The sequence below is a fragment of the Oratosquilla oratoria genome, chromosome 11 (genome assembly GCF_046742065.1).
Source record: "Oratosquilla oratoria isolate Oo_2021 chromosome 11, ASM4674206v1, whole genome shotgun sequence".
NCBI lineage: Eukaryota > Metazoa > Arthropoda > Malacostraca > Stomatopoda > Squillidae > Oratosquilla > Oratosquilla oratoria.
Window position 1 is genome coordinate 29434410 of NC_134787.1, and position 17630 is coordinate 29452039.

At 41.0% G+C, this 17630-nt stretch overlaps 1 protein-coding gene across 4 annotated transcripts in view; it reads right to left on the reverse strand.

Annotated features, from left to right (window-relative positions):
- LOC143029704 (fatty acid hydroxylase domain-containing protein 2-like) overlaps positions 1-17630 on the reverse strand; it is an 85545-nt gene that overhangs the window by 18169 nt on the left and 49746 nt on the right. For all 4 annotated transcript variants that reach the window (XM_076192550.1, XM_076192551.1, XM_076192552.1 and 1 more), the window contains exon 5: positions 6079-6260. In XM_076192550.1, the coding sequence (XP_076048665.1) occupies positions 6079-6260 (182 nt within the window). The remainder of the gene's footprint in view (positions 1-6078; positions 6261-17630) is intronic.

Here is a 17630-nt window from a genome sequence, read left to right on the forward strand (position 1 = left end):
TATAGCCCAAGACAATCATGCTGTCAGAATAGAAATGCCTTGCGTCTAAGGGTTTGTCCAAGCAATCCGAGATGGAATTGCTGAGATTAACTGCCATCACTGCAGCACACAACTCTAACCTGGGAATAGTATGACCATGGTTGGGAGCTACTTTAGCTTGTCCCCTCACAAAACACACCTGGTAGCTTTTGGTATCACTGAAAACCTTAAGATATGATACAGCTCCTACTGCTACTCTGGAAGCATCTGAAAAGGTATGAAGCTCTATCCTGTGAGCTTGAGACAAAGAAATACTAGCAAACTGACGATTGATGCTTATATCCTTGAGGTCCCTTAAGGACGTTAGCCATCTGGACCATTTGGTATGGATCTTAGCTGGTATGGGTTCATCCCAACCACACTTTAGATTGGTTATCTCTCTTAGGAGTAGTTTTCCCACTATTATTACTGGGGCTAAGAATCCCATGGGGTCAAACAGACTATTTACAACAGACAGTATCCCTCTTTTTGTCGAAGGCTTGTCTGAATCCATGAACTTATAGACGAAAACGTCTCTTTGGATGTCCCATAAGAGGCCCAGGCTAGACTGCATAGGCATAGAGTCAGAAGTTAGGTTCAGCTCCTGAAGGTTATCAGCCAGCTCACTGGTGGCAAACTTTTCCAGCACTTCCTTACTGTTGGAAGTGATCTTGTGCAAGCGCAGGCGTCCTCCTTCTTGAAGTGCTGACTTAGAGTCTTGGATTAACTTGTAAGCAGTCTCCGCATCTGGCAGAGATGCTAACCCATCATCCACGTAGAAATTGTTCTCTATGAAATAGCGAACTTCAGGAGAGGCATCTTCTACAGACTTACGTAAGCCATAGGTGGCAATGGCGGGAGATGGCGTGTTCCCAAAAACGTGAACAGTCATCCTATACTCAATCAACCTTTCATCAGGGTCATTATTCTTGTACCAGAAGAATCTGAGATAATCTCTTTGCTCAGTCTTCACTTTGAAATTATAGAACATCTGTTCTACATCAGCTGCCACTGCTACAGCTTCCTGACGGAAACGTAGAAGAATCCCGAGAATACTGTTTGTCATATCAGGACCTGACATCAGCATATCATTTAGGGAGAACTCTCTGGATTTGGCAGAAGAGTCGAACACAACCCTGATCTTGTCAGGTTTCTTAGGGTGGTACACCCCAAACAATGGAAGATACCAGCACTTCTGATCAGACTTCAATGGTGGTGCAACCTCAGCATGCCCACGATCTAACATCTTTTGCATGAAGGCCATCATATGCTGACGTTTTTCCGGCTTTGTGCTGAGGCTACGATGGAGAGACAGTGTGCGGTGCCACACAAAGTCTCTATTATTACTGGTGGCTACAACATTGGGACGGAAAGGCAGTGGCGCGACCCAATGACCACTTTGATCCTTGCGGAACTCTGAGTTCATAACATCCAAGAACTTCCTGTCTTCAATCGACAGGGCGGCCTTGTCATCATCTTTGGTTACCTTGAACAAATCATCCTTTACTTCAGAAACATGAATCTGGTTACCACATGGTGCGACTATAGAGGGACGTCTATCATGTACAAAGGATGTTTTGAAACTGCTAATGACAGGAGGCCTACAAGTGCCATGGAGACACACTTCCCCAATGATTGCCCAACCCAGACTGGTCTGTTGAGCTAGAGGGGCATTGACAGGTCCAATTCTCTGGTCAAAAATGTAATGAGCTGAAGGCACATCTCGACCAATGATGAGTAGAATCTCAGCTTCAGGAACCAGAGGTGGAATACATTCGGCCAGATCGGACAGATGGGGATAACCACGAGCTATGGCGGGGGTGGGTATCTCTTCTCTTACATTGGGAATGCTGTCGCATTCCACTAACTGAGGGATATGTACCTCTTGTGAGTTATGCCAAGACACGATGGTGTAATTTTTGGTGGTGCGCCCAGAAGCGCCTGTTACACCTGCACAGGTAGCTAGACGATATGAAACCCGTTTGCTCAGCTTGTCAAACAAATCGAAAAACTCAGACCTTGCTAAAGAGCAATTGCACTGATCGTCTAGGATGGCATAACACCACACTCCGAGCTCTGGCTTACTTTCAGGATAGACCTTTACCAAGAAGGTCTTGGCGCAGGACTTACTCGTGGAAGTGGGGTTACTGCATATCAAGGTACATTTGGAATTGACCGCAGCATCCTCCCCTCCCTGAGTCTTTACTATGGGGGTAAGAACATTTGGAAGCGGCACTTGATTGACTACAGGGGAGCGAGGTGTTTTATCTTGAGCAACCTCCCTTCCATGCTGTGTAACCGCTTGAGTCGAACTCCTCTTCGACCTGGGTTCATCGTGATGTAAGGCAGTCACATGAGTATGGGCCTTACAGAGTTTGCAGAAAGTTCTCTCTTTGCAGCTGGAAGGAGGATGGTTACCTTTGCAACATCTGTTGCACACTCCTTTATCGTTTAAGAAAACCTTCCTCTCGCTCACTGACATGGTGCGAAAAGCCCTGCAGAAATCCAAATGGTGTACGTAGGCATCATGGTAGACGCAAAAATCTCCCTTTTCTGCCTTTCTTTGCTCGGTAGGACTAGCGGCGCCAACAGACCTGTCAGCGCCCATGGTCGACTTACTGCCACTGGACAACATGGTGTCAGTCTTCTTCACACGCACTTGAGGAAACTTAGAGGGAGGTGGCTTCTCTGGTTTCACAAAACCATCGGCTCCAAGGCTTTGATAAGAGAAACATGGATCATTCTCGACCCTTGCCATCTCCTTCACAAACTCAATGAAGAAGGAGAAAGGTGGGTACGGCACACCGTGAGCAGTCTTGTAGTTCATGGCTCTGCCAGTCCACGCTTTCTGTATACAGGGTGGAAGTTTTGCGACAATGGGATTGATGCCTGACGAGGCGTCATAATACGCAAACAGTGTACTGTATACAGGGTTAGCCTTCAAGGCTTCTATCTGGTACAGAATGTCACACAGGTCGTATAACCTTAAGGTGTCTCTAGGTGAAATCCTAGAGAAGTTGGCGAGCTTCTTTTTAATTGAAGTCTCAATGATCGAAGGGGCAGCAAACCTGTCATCCAAGCGCTCCCAAATTCTACTGCACGCCAGGTTTGGATTCTTGGCATTTGAGTTTCTGGTTGTACGGGCCCATTCTTTAGACTCAGGACCTAGGTACTTAACTAACAGGTCTATTTCCTCCTTACATGAGGTGCCTAACTCTTGCACGACTTCCTTGAAACTCTCTTTCCAAACAGCATAGTCTTCCGCAGTATCATCAAACGTAGACAGCCTGCTAAGAAGTAAATCCTTCCGCAAGAAGAACTTGCTCAAATCGGCAGAATTGGAGGTTGTCCCCAACCTAGGAGATGCACTCCGAGGAGGTTTTACTACAGGTGGTGACACATAAGAAACATGGTTAGCAACAGGTTGCTGCGCAGGTTGCACAGACCTCACCTTTACCTTTTCGATACGAGGTTCAAAACTGAATGGAACATTGTTAGCAGGCTGTGAGTTAACTCTGAAATCAGAACAGGGCTTGAAAACAGGGCTTTCAGGATTCAAGCCTACCAGATCCTTCTGACTAGCGGAAACATCGACTATACCACCCTGTTGCTCCACATATAGTTGGGTGCGGGTAGCGACTGTACCTTTTAATTGGTCCCAGTCACTGCATGTTTCCCAATCATCGTCGGGTCCTAAGTGCCTAAGTTCGGCTTCGGCTTCTTCCAACTCCTTTTGCTGTGTCATAAGTTTGAACTTGGCCTGCATTTCAGCCTGCTCTTTCATAAGCTGACCCTCCTGTTCGGCAAACTTGACTCTGATACGAGCGGTCTCCACCTTGGCTCGTTGCTTCCTTGCAACACTAACACTGGTGCTACTGGAACGACCTGACCTAACCGACCTTCTTGAACTGCCCTTCATGGAAGGGGGCATACAAAACTCAGAGTGGTCGACGAGGGATAAAGGAACTTGATTGGACTTCGGGTCATCTTGTAAAAACGGTTCAGTGTGGTGTTCCTCTTCCGTGACTTCAACTGAGGAAGAGGAAGCATAGTTACTGATTACCTGACGAAAAGATGCCTGAAAATCCCTGTCTTCGTGCTTCACTGATTCAGCACGAGCCAGACTTTCTGGAGTACGTTCACGCATTAAGAATTCCAGGTACCTTTTTACAGTATCCTGGTACACAGCGTGGGCCTCATACAACCAAGGACCATGATTCGGTTCTTCCAATAAGGCTTGTACTCCTTCTCTACTCGCCTTTACCCTCTCTTCATGCTGATCAGACGCTCTCTGAAAAGCCTCTTGCCCTTCAGCCGTGAGGACTCTGACCCTACCAGAGACGGGTCCTTCATCTATACTGTGGTTGGAAGACATATTGCCAAGTGAGAGAAACAGTGAGAGACAAGACAGTAATATGATAAAGAAGACAAGGAAAACTCGAACTTAATCGAAAACCACGGAGTACGTTACCACACTCCTAACTATACGACTATTGAGGTAGACAACAACAGATTAAACCCTACATTTGGTTCAATCTAAAAATGCACATTAGTCGCATGCTTATATTAACATATGACAGGATTTAGGCAAGGTAGCTTGCCTTCAAAGGAAAAACACATGCTCTGCGACGAGGTGTTATGTAAACACTGTTGGGGCTTGGCAACCATACGTTGTTGCCACATCACACTCGCGCGCCGATAATATCACTAAGACTGCCACATCACACTCGCGCGCCGATACGATCACTAAGACTGCCACATCACACTCGCGCGCCGATACGATCACTACACTTTGGCTTGCGCTACACTACACCCAAGCACACACATGCACTTATGCCAGGAAGGCGACACATCAAGTTCATGTGGTGACGACGAGGGGAATCTAGACGTGGCAACGGCGTGCAGGGCGTGGTCTGGCCGACACCTCATTCCTATGCTTTCTTCATCTGTTCGTTTCTATCGAACCATTTTTTCATTGTGCCGGAATCGACTGGGACTCCGGAGATGAAATAGGTATTCAACATCATAGCGTCCGTGACGTAGACAGACTTGGGACTGAAGGTTATAGAATCACGGGGATATTTGATGCGTATTTAATGCAGATCTGATCCATCGTTCGATAATACGTTGGTTTGATGAAAAAATGGTTTGGCTAGGCGTGGGGTGTGTACATCTTTCTAGATCGGACCAAGACTGGCGCCTAGAGGTGACCCACAGTAACCGGTTCTTACACACCTTCTTAAGTCTAATTCTTTAAGTGAACATCGTACAAATAATGAGATGCTATCTTGCAGCACAGCTTGCAGACAACTTACAATGATAGTATTCTTAAGCAGACGAAGCTTCTGCTCGCAGCATACTTAAATTAAACATGACGAAAAACAAACTTGGAAACCTCTTCCGAGGGGAAACGAGCCTTACGACAAAAAGATATGTAAACATGGGGATACACGGACATATAAAAAAGCCCCGTTACCTCTCGTAACGGCACACCTAACATTCACTCCCTACATTGTTAGGATGTAGATGATGGAATACACATAGTATGAAAATGTTACACTGATAATAATAATTATTGTCTCAAGTTTAACTGACTGGAAACCAGGAGTCCCATAATGGCTGGCAATAGTCTTCAGGCCCTCTGATAGATCCCTCTGTGCCAGAAACCAAGTGTTAACCTCATCTCCAGATGGAGGTGGAGTGGCTCATGGGTTTTGAAAATGGGCAGCAGGGAAATGATTCTTTCTGCAGGATCACCAACCCAGTTACCTGTCATTGTTCTTTATTATACTAATGAATTGTAGAATCCAAAACACACCAGATAAAAAACTGAGTGGAAAACTACTTTTTAAAAGTAAATCCATCATCATTATATAATGTAATACGGCAGTCAAATATAGCCATCAAAGAACACATACAAAAACCCAAACCACCAAGAGTATGAGAAATTATAAATAATTTCAAGACAAATAATGCATGCTCATAAGAGTAGCTTTGTATAACTTCATCTGATGTTTCACATTCTTCAGCATATAGATTATTTAAAATTTTAAAGCTCACCTGTGTGAATAGTAGAAACCAACTTCCTCACCAAGGATGCAGATCATAAGTTCAAAGAGGACCCAATGAAAGGTTGGTAGCTGATGAGACTGATTGAAACCCCTCATCATCATCAGGTAATATCCAAAGATAGCAACAGGAACCCCAACAACAATCTGATTGAAGTTTACTAATAGGATGCACTGTTATAAAGAGAAGAATATACATGAATATTTCTGCTGTATTTAAATGGGAATACATCTATACAAGACAATGAATTATCATAATAACTAATAGCTGACAAATTCATTCAGTTGTGGGATTGCCCTATGACCAGTAAAGGATCCCAAATACCCTATAAGTAAGCTTTAACCTGTTAATACCTTATAAACTAGTCTCTAAGTAAGGGGGAGACTTGGGTAGAAAAGGTAAATGGTGCTGATGGACATGTTAATGGAAGTGAAGGCAGTTGTTATGTATTTGAGATTCATGCATAATTATTTGATCCATTATAAATAGGATTGAATTAGATGGAAGCGATGCTCATGTGCTATGTGGCACAATTTTATATTTGTTTACCTTTGTACCAATGGCCCACACAATGGTGGACAAACAAAAATAAACCCACCAAGGAAGACAACAGTGTTTCAAGATCCCCACACATCTGCAACGAGAATGGGATAGTGAACACACAGGCTCATCTAATACTTTGTCATTCCTGCAGGTATATATGTATGTTGTGATCTCTCCATATCCAACATTCTGATGACAAAAATGGGATAGTGAACACACAGGCTCATTTAATACTTTGTCATACCCACAGGTATATATGTATGTTGTGATATCCCAATATCCAACATTCCGGCGACATGTCAAGAGACAACCCCACAAGGCAGCAATGATCCCATGAGGTAGAGAAAAGACGAACCCCAGAGGTACGATCCCAATAAGGATACAAGGCATGAGACTGGCACCAAGGTTTGGGAAGCTCACCAATCAACAGAGGACAAGATGGTTTTGGATATCCCAGTTCCTCAGCCATTTGTGGTCAACACAGAAGCAGCTACAGTGGCACATCGATGTAAGAAATGGCTCACCAATTTTGGGTACTATCTTCCCTTCACAGGTATAAAAGAGGTGAGTCAAAGGAAAGCTGTTTTCTTGCATGTCGCAGATGAAGAAATGCAAGACATTTTTGCAACACTAAAACCATTAAATGATAGTCTAGAGGCAGCCAAAGAGTGCAAAGATCACTTTGCTCCAAAAATTAACAAGAGGTATGAAAGGTTCCTATTTGGGGAATGTAGACAGGACCAAGGTGAGTCGATAGATGCATTTGTCACTAGATTGCATGAGTTAGCATCTACATGTGAATTCCATGATGCTAATGATATCATTATAGACCAAATCATTGCCAAATGCAACTCCTCAGAATTGAGGAAGAAATTGCTGCAGGATACCTTTCTCCATTCCGATTTGCCCCACCTTATGACAACCCTTTGTTTCCTTTCCTTTAGCCAGGCCAGTCACTAATCCATTCTTGTATGCTCTCTCTGATTCCATGTGTCTTAATCTTCCTTAGCCTCTGGTGTGGAACTTTATCTAAAGCCTTAGAGAAGTCCAGGTGGACGATGTCCACAGGGTAGCCTAAATATATGTAGGATGTTAATCTCTCAAGGAATGTCAGTAGGTTTGTCAGACAAGATCTTCCTGATAGAAAACTGTGCTGAGTGCCTTTGAATAGTTTGTGTTCCTCAAGATGCTTTATTAGCATCACTAATCAAAGTTTCCATAATTTTGCTCACTTGATATGTCAAGCTTATTGGTCTGTAGTTGGAAGAAAGTCTGATCCCTTTTTAAAGATAGGTGTCACATTTACCATCCTCCAACCATCTGATACTTTTCCAATCTCCAAATTTCTCTTAAAAATATAACTTAGTAGTTGTGCTGCCGGTCCTCCCAAGTTCTCTAACACTGATAGGTGTACATTATCATCACCTGGTGATTTCTCTGGATTCAATTTATGTAGGAGCTTAATCACTCTCTGTGTAGATAGATCCTCCTCTTCTAGCAGTTGGTTACTTGTACCATTATAGACCATTCTTGGTTCAGGAATATTTGCAGTAGATTCCTCTGTGTACAGTGTGAAGAAATATTTGTTTAAGATCTCAACCATCCTCCCATCCTCAGATACCATGTCTCCATTCTTATCCTCCAGTGGTCCAACACTTTCTTTTGTCTTCATTTTACTTTTGGGGTATCTATAATATGCTTTTGAATCTTCGTTCACTCTCTTAGCTATCTTAGATTCCCATTTCCTTTTGGCTTGCCTAATAAGCTTTCTTGCTCTGTCCATTGCCCTTTTGTACCTCAAGTAGTCATGGCAGTCCGTCTCCTGAAATTGTTTCCACCAGTGAAATTTATTTTTCCTTGCCTTCAATATATCTCTATTCCACTACAGTGGTCTCCTTTTCTTATTCTCACACCTCTTTGTAGGTACATAGAGCTTTACTACTCTGTCATATTCTTTGACAGATAAATTCCTCATTTCTGAAACTTCTCTCTCTCTTTGAACTTCTCTTTCCACTTGAACTTCTCTTTCCAATATATTTTTGCAAATTTTCTCATATCCTTGTTCTTGGCATTCCTATAATCAAAATATAGTGTTCTTTCCAAATTACTTTTCCCCTGTCAGTGGAAATATCAAAACTCACGACATTATGATCACTAAAGGAAAAACAAGGATTGGCGAGGTACATGAGGGAAAAAGAAGAAAAAGAGACAGCAGTAGAAATCCTAAATGAAATTCAGGGGGGAGACAGAGATTCAGGCATAGACCTGGAAGAGACTTATAGAATCAGTCACTATACTAAGGATAGGAATCGACCTCTAAAGATAAAACTATGGTCACAAATGGTAGTAGAAGACATATTTGAAAAAGTAGGCAACTTGGCAAAGAGTGAAAAGTACAATAAGATATGGATAAAAAGAGAAATGAGTACTGAGGAATTAGAAAAAGAAAGGGCACTAAGAGAAGAAGCAAAGGAAAAAAACTTGATGAGAACGGAGACAGAATGCAAAGAATTCCAGTGGAGAGTAATAGACTTGAGATTAAGACAATGGCGCATCAAAACAAAAAAAACCAAGGACAGAAGAAACCAGGGAGAAGGAAGAAAATTAAAAGTGGCCTATACCAACATTGACGGACTAATTTCAGGACTGAACGAACTCAATGATTATCTGTTAGAAGCAAAACCAGACATAATGGGAATTGTAGAGACTAAACTAAGAGGTGAAATACCATCCATAGTTATTGGACAAGGTCTATACAATTACTGGATAAGAAACAGGGACAAGAAACAGGGAGGGGGAATCATGTTCTTGGCCAAGAAAGACCTAAAGGTGACAAAAATTGCAGAGGGCAAAGGTAATGTTGAACTGATCATGATAAAAGTCGAAGGCAAGAATATGAAAAGCAGAAAGTTTGTGGTGACCTATGTGCCTCCAAAAATGAATGCTTGGAAAGAAAACGAACATACAAAAATGCTAGAAGATACAAGAAAATCACTAAATGAGATACTAATGGGTAAGGGTAATCTGGTAATTATGGGGGACTTCAATTGCAAAGAAATTTGTTGGGACAGCATGACAGTGCAAGGAGATGACTCGTGGGGCAATGTACTGCTAGACATGACCATGGAGTACACAATGAACCAATGGGTCCGTGAAAACACAAGGTACAGAAACAATGAAGAGCCATCGAAACTAGATCTAATATTTACAACAGAACCTGAAATAGTGGATAAAGTCCAGTACGAGACACCAATTGGAAAGAGTGACCATGTACTCATCGAAACTGTACTAAAGGAAGAAATAGACATGGAGAGGAACGAAAAGCATAGGAAAGGAAGATTGATGTACAACAAAACAGATTTTGCAAAACTAAAGACATTCTTCCGGAATGCAAACTGGGAAAAATTTTATAGGGAAGAGACAACAGTGGAAGAGAAATGGAATATATTGATGGATAATTACAATGAAGGGGTAAACAGGCATGTACCAAGACAAAAGCGAGAGAGTGAGTACATTAAATGTTGGTTCAACAAAAGATGCAGTGAGGCAAAAGACAGAAGGGACAAAGCTTGGAAAAAGTGGAGAAAAGACAAAAAACAAAGCAAATGGCAAATTTATATAAACTGTAGAAATGAGTATGTTAATGTGAGAAGAGAGGAAAAAAGGAACCATGAGAAGGATATTATAGACAAATGCAAAGATCAACCCAAGCTATTCTATCGGTATGTGAATGGTAAACTTAAAACCAAACAGGAAATGGTGAAACTATGCCAAGGAAATATAGAATACACAGAAGATTTAGAGATGGCCGAAGTCATGAACAATCACTTTAAATCTGTCTTCACCAGAGAGAAAATACAAAATTGGGACATAGATAATAACAAGCAATCTCCCCACATGAGTGAGTTTACAACATCACTAAAAGAAATATCAGAACATCTATCAAGACTGGACGTCAGAAAATCACATGGCCCGGATGGTATTGCAAATTGGATTCTAAAGGAGTGCAAAGAAGAACTAACAGACAAAATACACATCTTAATAAACAGCTCACTCAAAGAAGGAAAGATACCCAAGGACTGGAAAAACGCTAACATTGTACCAATATATAAAGGAGGAAACAAGGAAGAACCCACCAACTATAGGCCAGTATCACTAACAAGCACTATAGCCAAAATTTGTGAGAAAATAATCAAGAATAGATGGGTAAAACATCTGGAAGACAACAACATATTAAACCCAAGACAATTCGGGTTCAGACAAGGAAGATCATGCACCACAAACTTAATATGCTTTTACTCAAGACTAATAGACATAGTGCAAGAAAGAAATGGATGGGCTGATTGTGCATTCCTAGACTTGCAAAAAGCCTTTGACAAAGTACCACACAGAAAATTACTTAAAAAACTGGAACACATAGGAGGAATACAAGGAAACCTACTAAAATGGATGGAGGACTTTCTGACTGGTAGAAAGATGAGAGTAGTGCTCAGAGAAAAATATTCAGATTGGAAAGAGGTGATCAGTGGAGTACCACAAGGATCTGTACTGGCACCAATAATGTTTGCTATCTATATGAATGACATGGACGAGGACGTGAACTGCTACATGAGCTTCTTTGCTGATGACGCCAAACTGTTAAGGAAAGTAGGAACTGATGAGGAATGTGAAGCACTGCAAGAAGACCTAAATAGGGTATGGAACTGGAGTCAGAAATGGGAAGTGGACTTTAATACTAAGAAGTGTAGCATAATGGAGTTTGGAAAAAGCAAAAACAGAATATCAGGAAAATATACAATTGGAACCAAGGAAGTAAAGAAAGTAGGATCCGAAAAAGATTTGGGTGTAATTATCACGAACGACTTGTCCTATGATATACAGATTAACAAAATTGTCGGGGAGACTTACAACTTGCTAAGATCAATAAAAGTGGCATTTACATACTTGGACGAAGACATGATAAAAAAAATATTGGTTACATTGATAAGGCCTAGATTAGAGTATGCGGCAACATTGTGGTCCCCCAGTACCAAAAAGAATATAAAGAAAATAGAAAGAATCCAAAGAGCAGCTACAAAAATGGCACCTGCACTTGCAAACCTATCATACGAGGAGAGATTGGCTAAACTGGAATTACCGACACTGGAGCAAAGAAGAGAGAGAGGTGACCTATTGACCATCTACAGAATCATGAAAGGCACAGAGATACTTGATAGAGAGAACTTACTTAACTGGGACAAAAGAAACACAAGAGGACATGGTAAGAAAATAAAAAAACATAGCTATAGAAGAGAACTGAAGAAAAACAGTTTTCCACATAGAGTTTTGGACACTTGGAACAAACTGGATAATGAAATAGTATGCGCAAAAACCATTCATGAGTTTAAAAACAAACTAGACACTGCGAGATACAATGGCGGGACAACACGAGCATAGCTCCCCTTCCCGCAAAATAGAACTAGGTAAATACAACTAGGTAAATACTTGACCCTAGGGGTGCCATTACTTGTACACAATTTACCAGTGTTGGGTCTGTGCTCATCACCAAATCTAGAATATTTCCCCCTCTTGTTTGCTTCACATGCTGAGTAAGATATTTGTTCATCACTACATTTAGGAAGGCTTCGCCTTCTCTTTCTGCCTGTAACAAGTCCCATTTGATAGAACTATGATTGAAGTCCCCGCATGCAATTAATTGGTCAAATCTCTCACAAACCTCTTCTGTCTTACTATATAGATTTCTCTCATCTTCTGTGGCTGACATACTATGATAGCATACACCCAACACAATATCTCCATTCTCCTCATTAATTTGACCCCACACTGATTCAGTATCATCACTCATTAAATCCTCCAAACCACTTACTCTCATTTCATTTTTGAAGTATGCCACACAGCCACCTCCTTTCCTGTTCATTCTGTTCTTCCTTATAATATCATATCCCTGTAGACTGATTTCAGCACAAGATATACCACTCTTTGCCCATGATTCTGTTATCAATATTACATCAGGATCCTCTTCATATACCATTTCTTCTAACTCCAAAAATTTTGTTCACAATACTTCTAGTATTCAAAACCTTATAAGTTAACACCCCATTGTGTTTTCTATAAGTCTGCATAGTACTATTAGTTATATGGCATGGCCTTGAATTATTTACATGATTTACATTCTGTGTCTGTTCTAAACCAGTCAAGTCTGGGTATGGGAATTCCCCATAGCCATGCTTAACTGGTGTTCTGACATTCCTGGTTTCTGAACTTGCTCTGCTGGCACTCTCTGTCTACAGTCTTTTCTTGCCTTATCACCAAGTTTTTTTTTCCCATTAGTCTCTTCTGTGCTTAAGCTCCTTCCTCAACTCATAGTCCTGTTTACTTTCTAACTTGGTCATATCCCTATTAATAAACACATTACTCCATGCTCCCTTATTCCAAAACCTCTTGGCATTTTTCAACACTCATTTTCTGGTATGGGCTCCCAGTCTTCACAATCAACATTCCTGGTCTGGGGCTAGTATTCTCACTGCCATGGCTTGATGGAATTTTTATTATTTCCACTACATCCACCTCTTTCATGTCTAGAATATTCTTTAAAAGGTGATTCACTACCTGTTCATCAGTTTTCATGTGATCACTTTCTAGGGGATCATTTCTCACATCAACCTTTTAATTTCCTCTATCCCCTTAATGATAACATTACATTCCTTAGTTTCCTTTTCTCTAGCCTTATGTACCTCAGCCCTCACCATTTTTCTAGTTTCATTTCTAAAAGTTACACTCCTCATGTTCTCAATATTATCTAATCTGTCCTTCATCTGATCCACTTATCTGTAATTTGTCATGAACCCTCAGCTCCAAGTTGCACAGCACTCACTGCCAAACCTGACAGAAATGTTCTCTTGTTTAGGAAATTGCAAGGCATTTTCCAAAACAGACTTAAAGCATGTTTTTCAGCAACTGATTATGGATTAGAAATCACAAGAAGTGTGCATTCTTACTGCACACTTAGGACTTTTTCATCCTCAGAGATTGCCTTATGGAGTTGCTAGTAGTCCTGCATCCCTGGAGTTTTCTGTTTCATAGATGACATTTTAATAGCAGGTAAAGATATCCATGAACACCAGACCAGGTTGAAAGCCATGCTACAGTGCATGAAAATAGCCTGAAGGTACACGAAAATAAGTGTCAATTGGAAGTACCATCAGTAGAGTACTTGGGATTTATCATAGATAGACAGGGTATACAGAAGACCTAAGAAAAGGTAAACATAATTCAGGATGCCAAGATACCTGAAAATGTGAATGAATTACAGTCATTTCTAGGGTTAGTTACCTTTTATGGCAGATTTTTAAAGGATTTAGCAACAATTGCTCATCCATTGCATGAACTGCTCAAAAAAGAAGTGACATGGCACTGGTCAACACAGTGTCAGGAAGCTGTTGACCAAATAAAAGGGGAAATATCCTCCCCATATTTCCTTGTACTTTTTTAAAAAGGATCTACTTGTCATATTGGTCTGTGATGCATCATCAATAAGTGTAGGAGCTGTCCTGGCACATGGTATGCCAGATGGTAGTGAGAAACCAATAGCATTTGTTTCTAGGGTATTGAGCAGAGCAGAAATGAACTATTCTTAGATAGAGAAAGAGGGTTTAGCATTAGTGTATGGAATATGGTAGACAACAGTTTACACTAGTGACAGATCACAAGCCATTGTTGGCTATATTGGGTCCCAAAGCAGATTTACCCACATTAGTAGCAGCTAAGTACAGAGATGGGCAGTTATACTATTAACATACAATTATTCAATGCAGTACAGGCAAATTGCTCAAATGGGGAATGCAGATGCACTCCCCAGACTACCAGTTGGCAAGGATGTGGAAGTATATGAAAATATAATTTTATTGATTGTAAAGGCCGACTCAGTAGTGCAAAATATTCATAAAGACCCATTGTTGTCAGATTTTGAAAAGTTTTATTGCTGAAAGACCTTCAGTCATGATGTATATAAACCATACAAAGATGTATGGTCAGAACTCAGTGTTGAGCAAAACTGCATCTTGAGAGGTGCTTGAGTGATCATACCACAATCAGTGAGACAAAGAGTATTAGAGGAAATTAATGCAGATCATCAAGATATTGTAAGATCTAAAGACATTGCGAGATTGTATGGTGGCTAAGGATAGACAGTGACAGAAAATTTTGTAAACAAATGTGTACAATGTGCAGTACACCAAAATGAACCAGCAAGGTCCCATTTGCATTCATGGGAATATCCCAAATACCCATGGCAAAGGTTACACATAGATTATGCAGGTCCATATTTAGGTCATACTTATGTGATTATATTATATGTTTATAGTAAGTGGACTGAGGTAATTCCAACACAGTCCACTACAATTTTATCCACTATCTCTGATGTCAGTATTTGCCACACATGGACTGCCGAAACGCATTGTATCTGACAATGGGCCCCACTTCACTTCTCAGGAATTTCAGGATTTCTTGACTGTAAACGGTATATATCATACTTTGTCAGCACCTTATCATCTAGCCACTAATGAAGAGGCTGAAAGGTTTGTGCAATCTGTATCAAATGTTATTTCATGTATATCTAATTTTTATTTAGCATATAGAACTACACCACATGCTACTATAGGAGTACCACCTTCACAGCTCTTGATGGGATGAAGACTTAGAAATTAACTTGATTTACTGTTACCAAGCTTCCAGAGTAAAATGGAACACGTAGATAATTGGGAAAATCAGAGGCCAGAAGAAAGTAAGAGTTTCCAGAGTCCTCACCAGTTCTGATACAGTCTTATGCCACAGAGGAGAAATAGACTCCAGGTAGTTATAAGTAGATTTGGGAATATAAATTATCAAGTACAAGCAAAAGGAAATTCAGTAATGAGACATGTTGATCAGTTAATTCCTTCATTCAGTAATAACTATAATGCTTCTATGGAAGTTGCTAAAGAGCCTATGGCAGTTTCAGCTATCCCTGTACAACCAGAGGTCAGTGAACCAGTTGCTCCCCCAGGTAGGGCAGATATTCCTCCCAGGGCTAAAAAAGTTCCTCCTACTTCCCTAGATTTGTGAGTAAATTTTTTTTAGGGGGAAGGAAGTGTTATGTATTTTATATTCATGCATAGCTACTTAATCCATCATAAATAGGATCAAATAAGGTAGCTGTAATGCTCATGCTCTATGTGGCACATTTGTATGTTTGCTTACCTTTGTACCAATGACCTGCACAATGGTGGATGAGCAAAAATAAACCCATTGAAGAAGATAATAGTGTTTCATGATTCCCACACATTCGCAACAAGAATGTGATAGTGAACACACAGGTTCATCTAATACTTTGTCATACCCACAGGTATGTATGTATGTTGTAATATCCCTATACCCAACACCAGTAAGGGGAAGATTGGTAGAATATTTTATGGATTTGGTAAATGTAGAGGTAGACAGGGAGGGTTTGACTGTGGGACTGGGAGATGTTTAGAAAATAATCATGATGAGAAAGAAAAATTATAAGGCTACAGGTAAAGAGGAGATACAAAGAGCATTAAAAAAGCTGAAAGCTAGTAAAGAATCTCTGTTAGATGGCTGTCACATAGTGTGTCCTACAAATGAACAGGAACAGGCCTACTGGCCCTCATGAGGCTGTTTCATTACTTAATCTAAATCTATCTAGAAGTAAAATAATACTAGACAGGGATTTGTAGTCAAGTAAATGTCCCTATAAGTGAAGTAATTTTAGTTGAGGATTTGTAGTTGCATAAATATCGAGACTTTTTTCAATACCTCTACAGTGGAACAATCAATGACGTTGGATGGTAGACCATTCCATATTCTAACAACGCAATTGAAGAAAGAGTACAGTGAGTCCTCCTTATACGGTAATTCTTTATCCGGTAAATTCACAGTTAGGGTATTTGGTAATTACTACCCATGATTCCATTTACAGTAAGAAAAATTTACAGATACGGTACCCGCTTGTGTTTTGTTTACACCATACCGTAGCGCCACCATGCCATGCGGCTACCACAACAATCAGTCTCTTCCCATGTTTGGTATACAGTCATTTCAATTTGTGGTAAGGTTTTCAGGAACGCATATGTACTGTATAACGAGGACTTACTGTATTTGGCCAAGTCCGTTTGAAACTGTTTACAGAAGTCCCTCAATTAACACGGATTCAAATAACACGGATTCAATCACACACGGATTTTATTTCAAAACCATCTCAAATGTAGAGAACTGTTTTAAAATTCGCGCCGAGTCGGGCACGCATACACACACACGCAGCAACATCACAAACATTAGTGGTGACTGCTTTCTATTTTACCATATACAGTCGATCCTCAGATAACACGGTCATTATGTACTGGGAACTGCTCAAACAAGGGTGTGCGGCGAGGGGATAGCCATGGGTGGCTGCCTGCGGTCACGTGTCAACCTCCGGATACTGATGTAGGAGGGAGGGAGGGGAGGAGAGGAGGAGTAGGGGGGTAGCCAACAAGCTTTAGCACCCGCGCCATGCTATTGTGAAATTTTACCGCCCTAACCTGTTGAGGGGCTTTGTTTCCACCACTTGCACCACGTTATCGGAATTTTACTGCATTAATGTGTTTGGTGTTTCTTGAAATTTTTACTGCGTTATCCAAAATTCGCGTACGTAATTTTTATTTCTATTTATGCTTAGTAGCCCATGAGTGTTGAATTCTAAGAGTTGTTTGGGTGTATATTTCATAGAATTCGAGTGATGATGGTGGTGGCCAGCAACACAAACAGGCGTCAGGACAAGCCAGCTAACAGGACGAGGGAGGGAAGACGGGAGGGGACCAGGAGGTGGCAGGGGTGTAGCTGATCAACTCGCAGTGCCTCTCAGGCGCAGACTACAGAGGGAGGGAAGATGGGAGGGGACCAGGAGGTGGCAGGGGTGTAGCTGATCAACTCGCAGTGCCTCTCAGGTGCAGACTACAGTATAT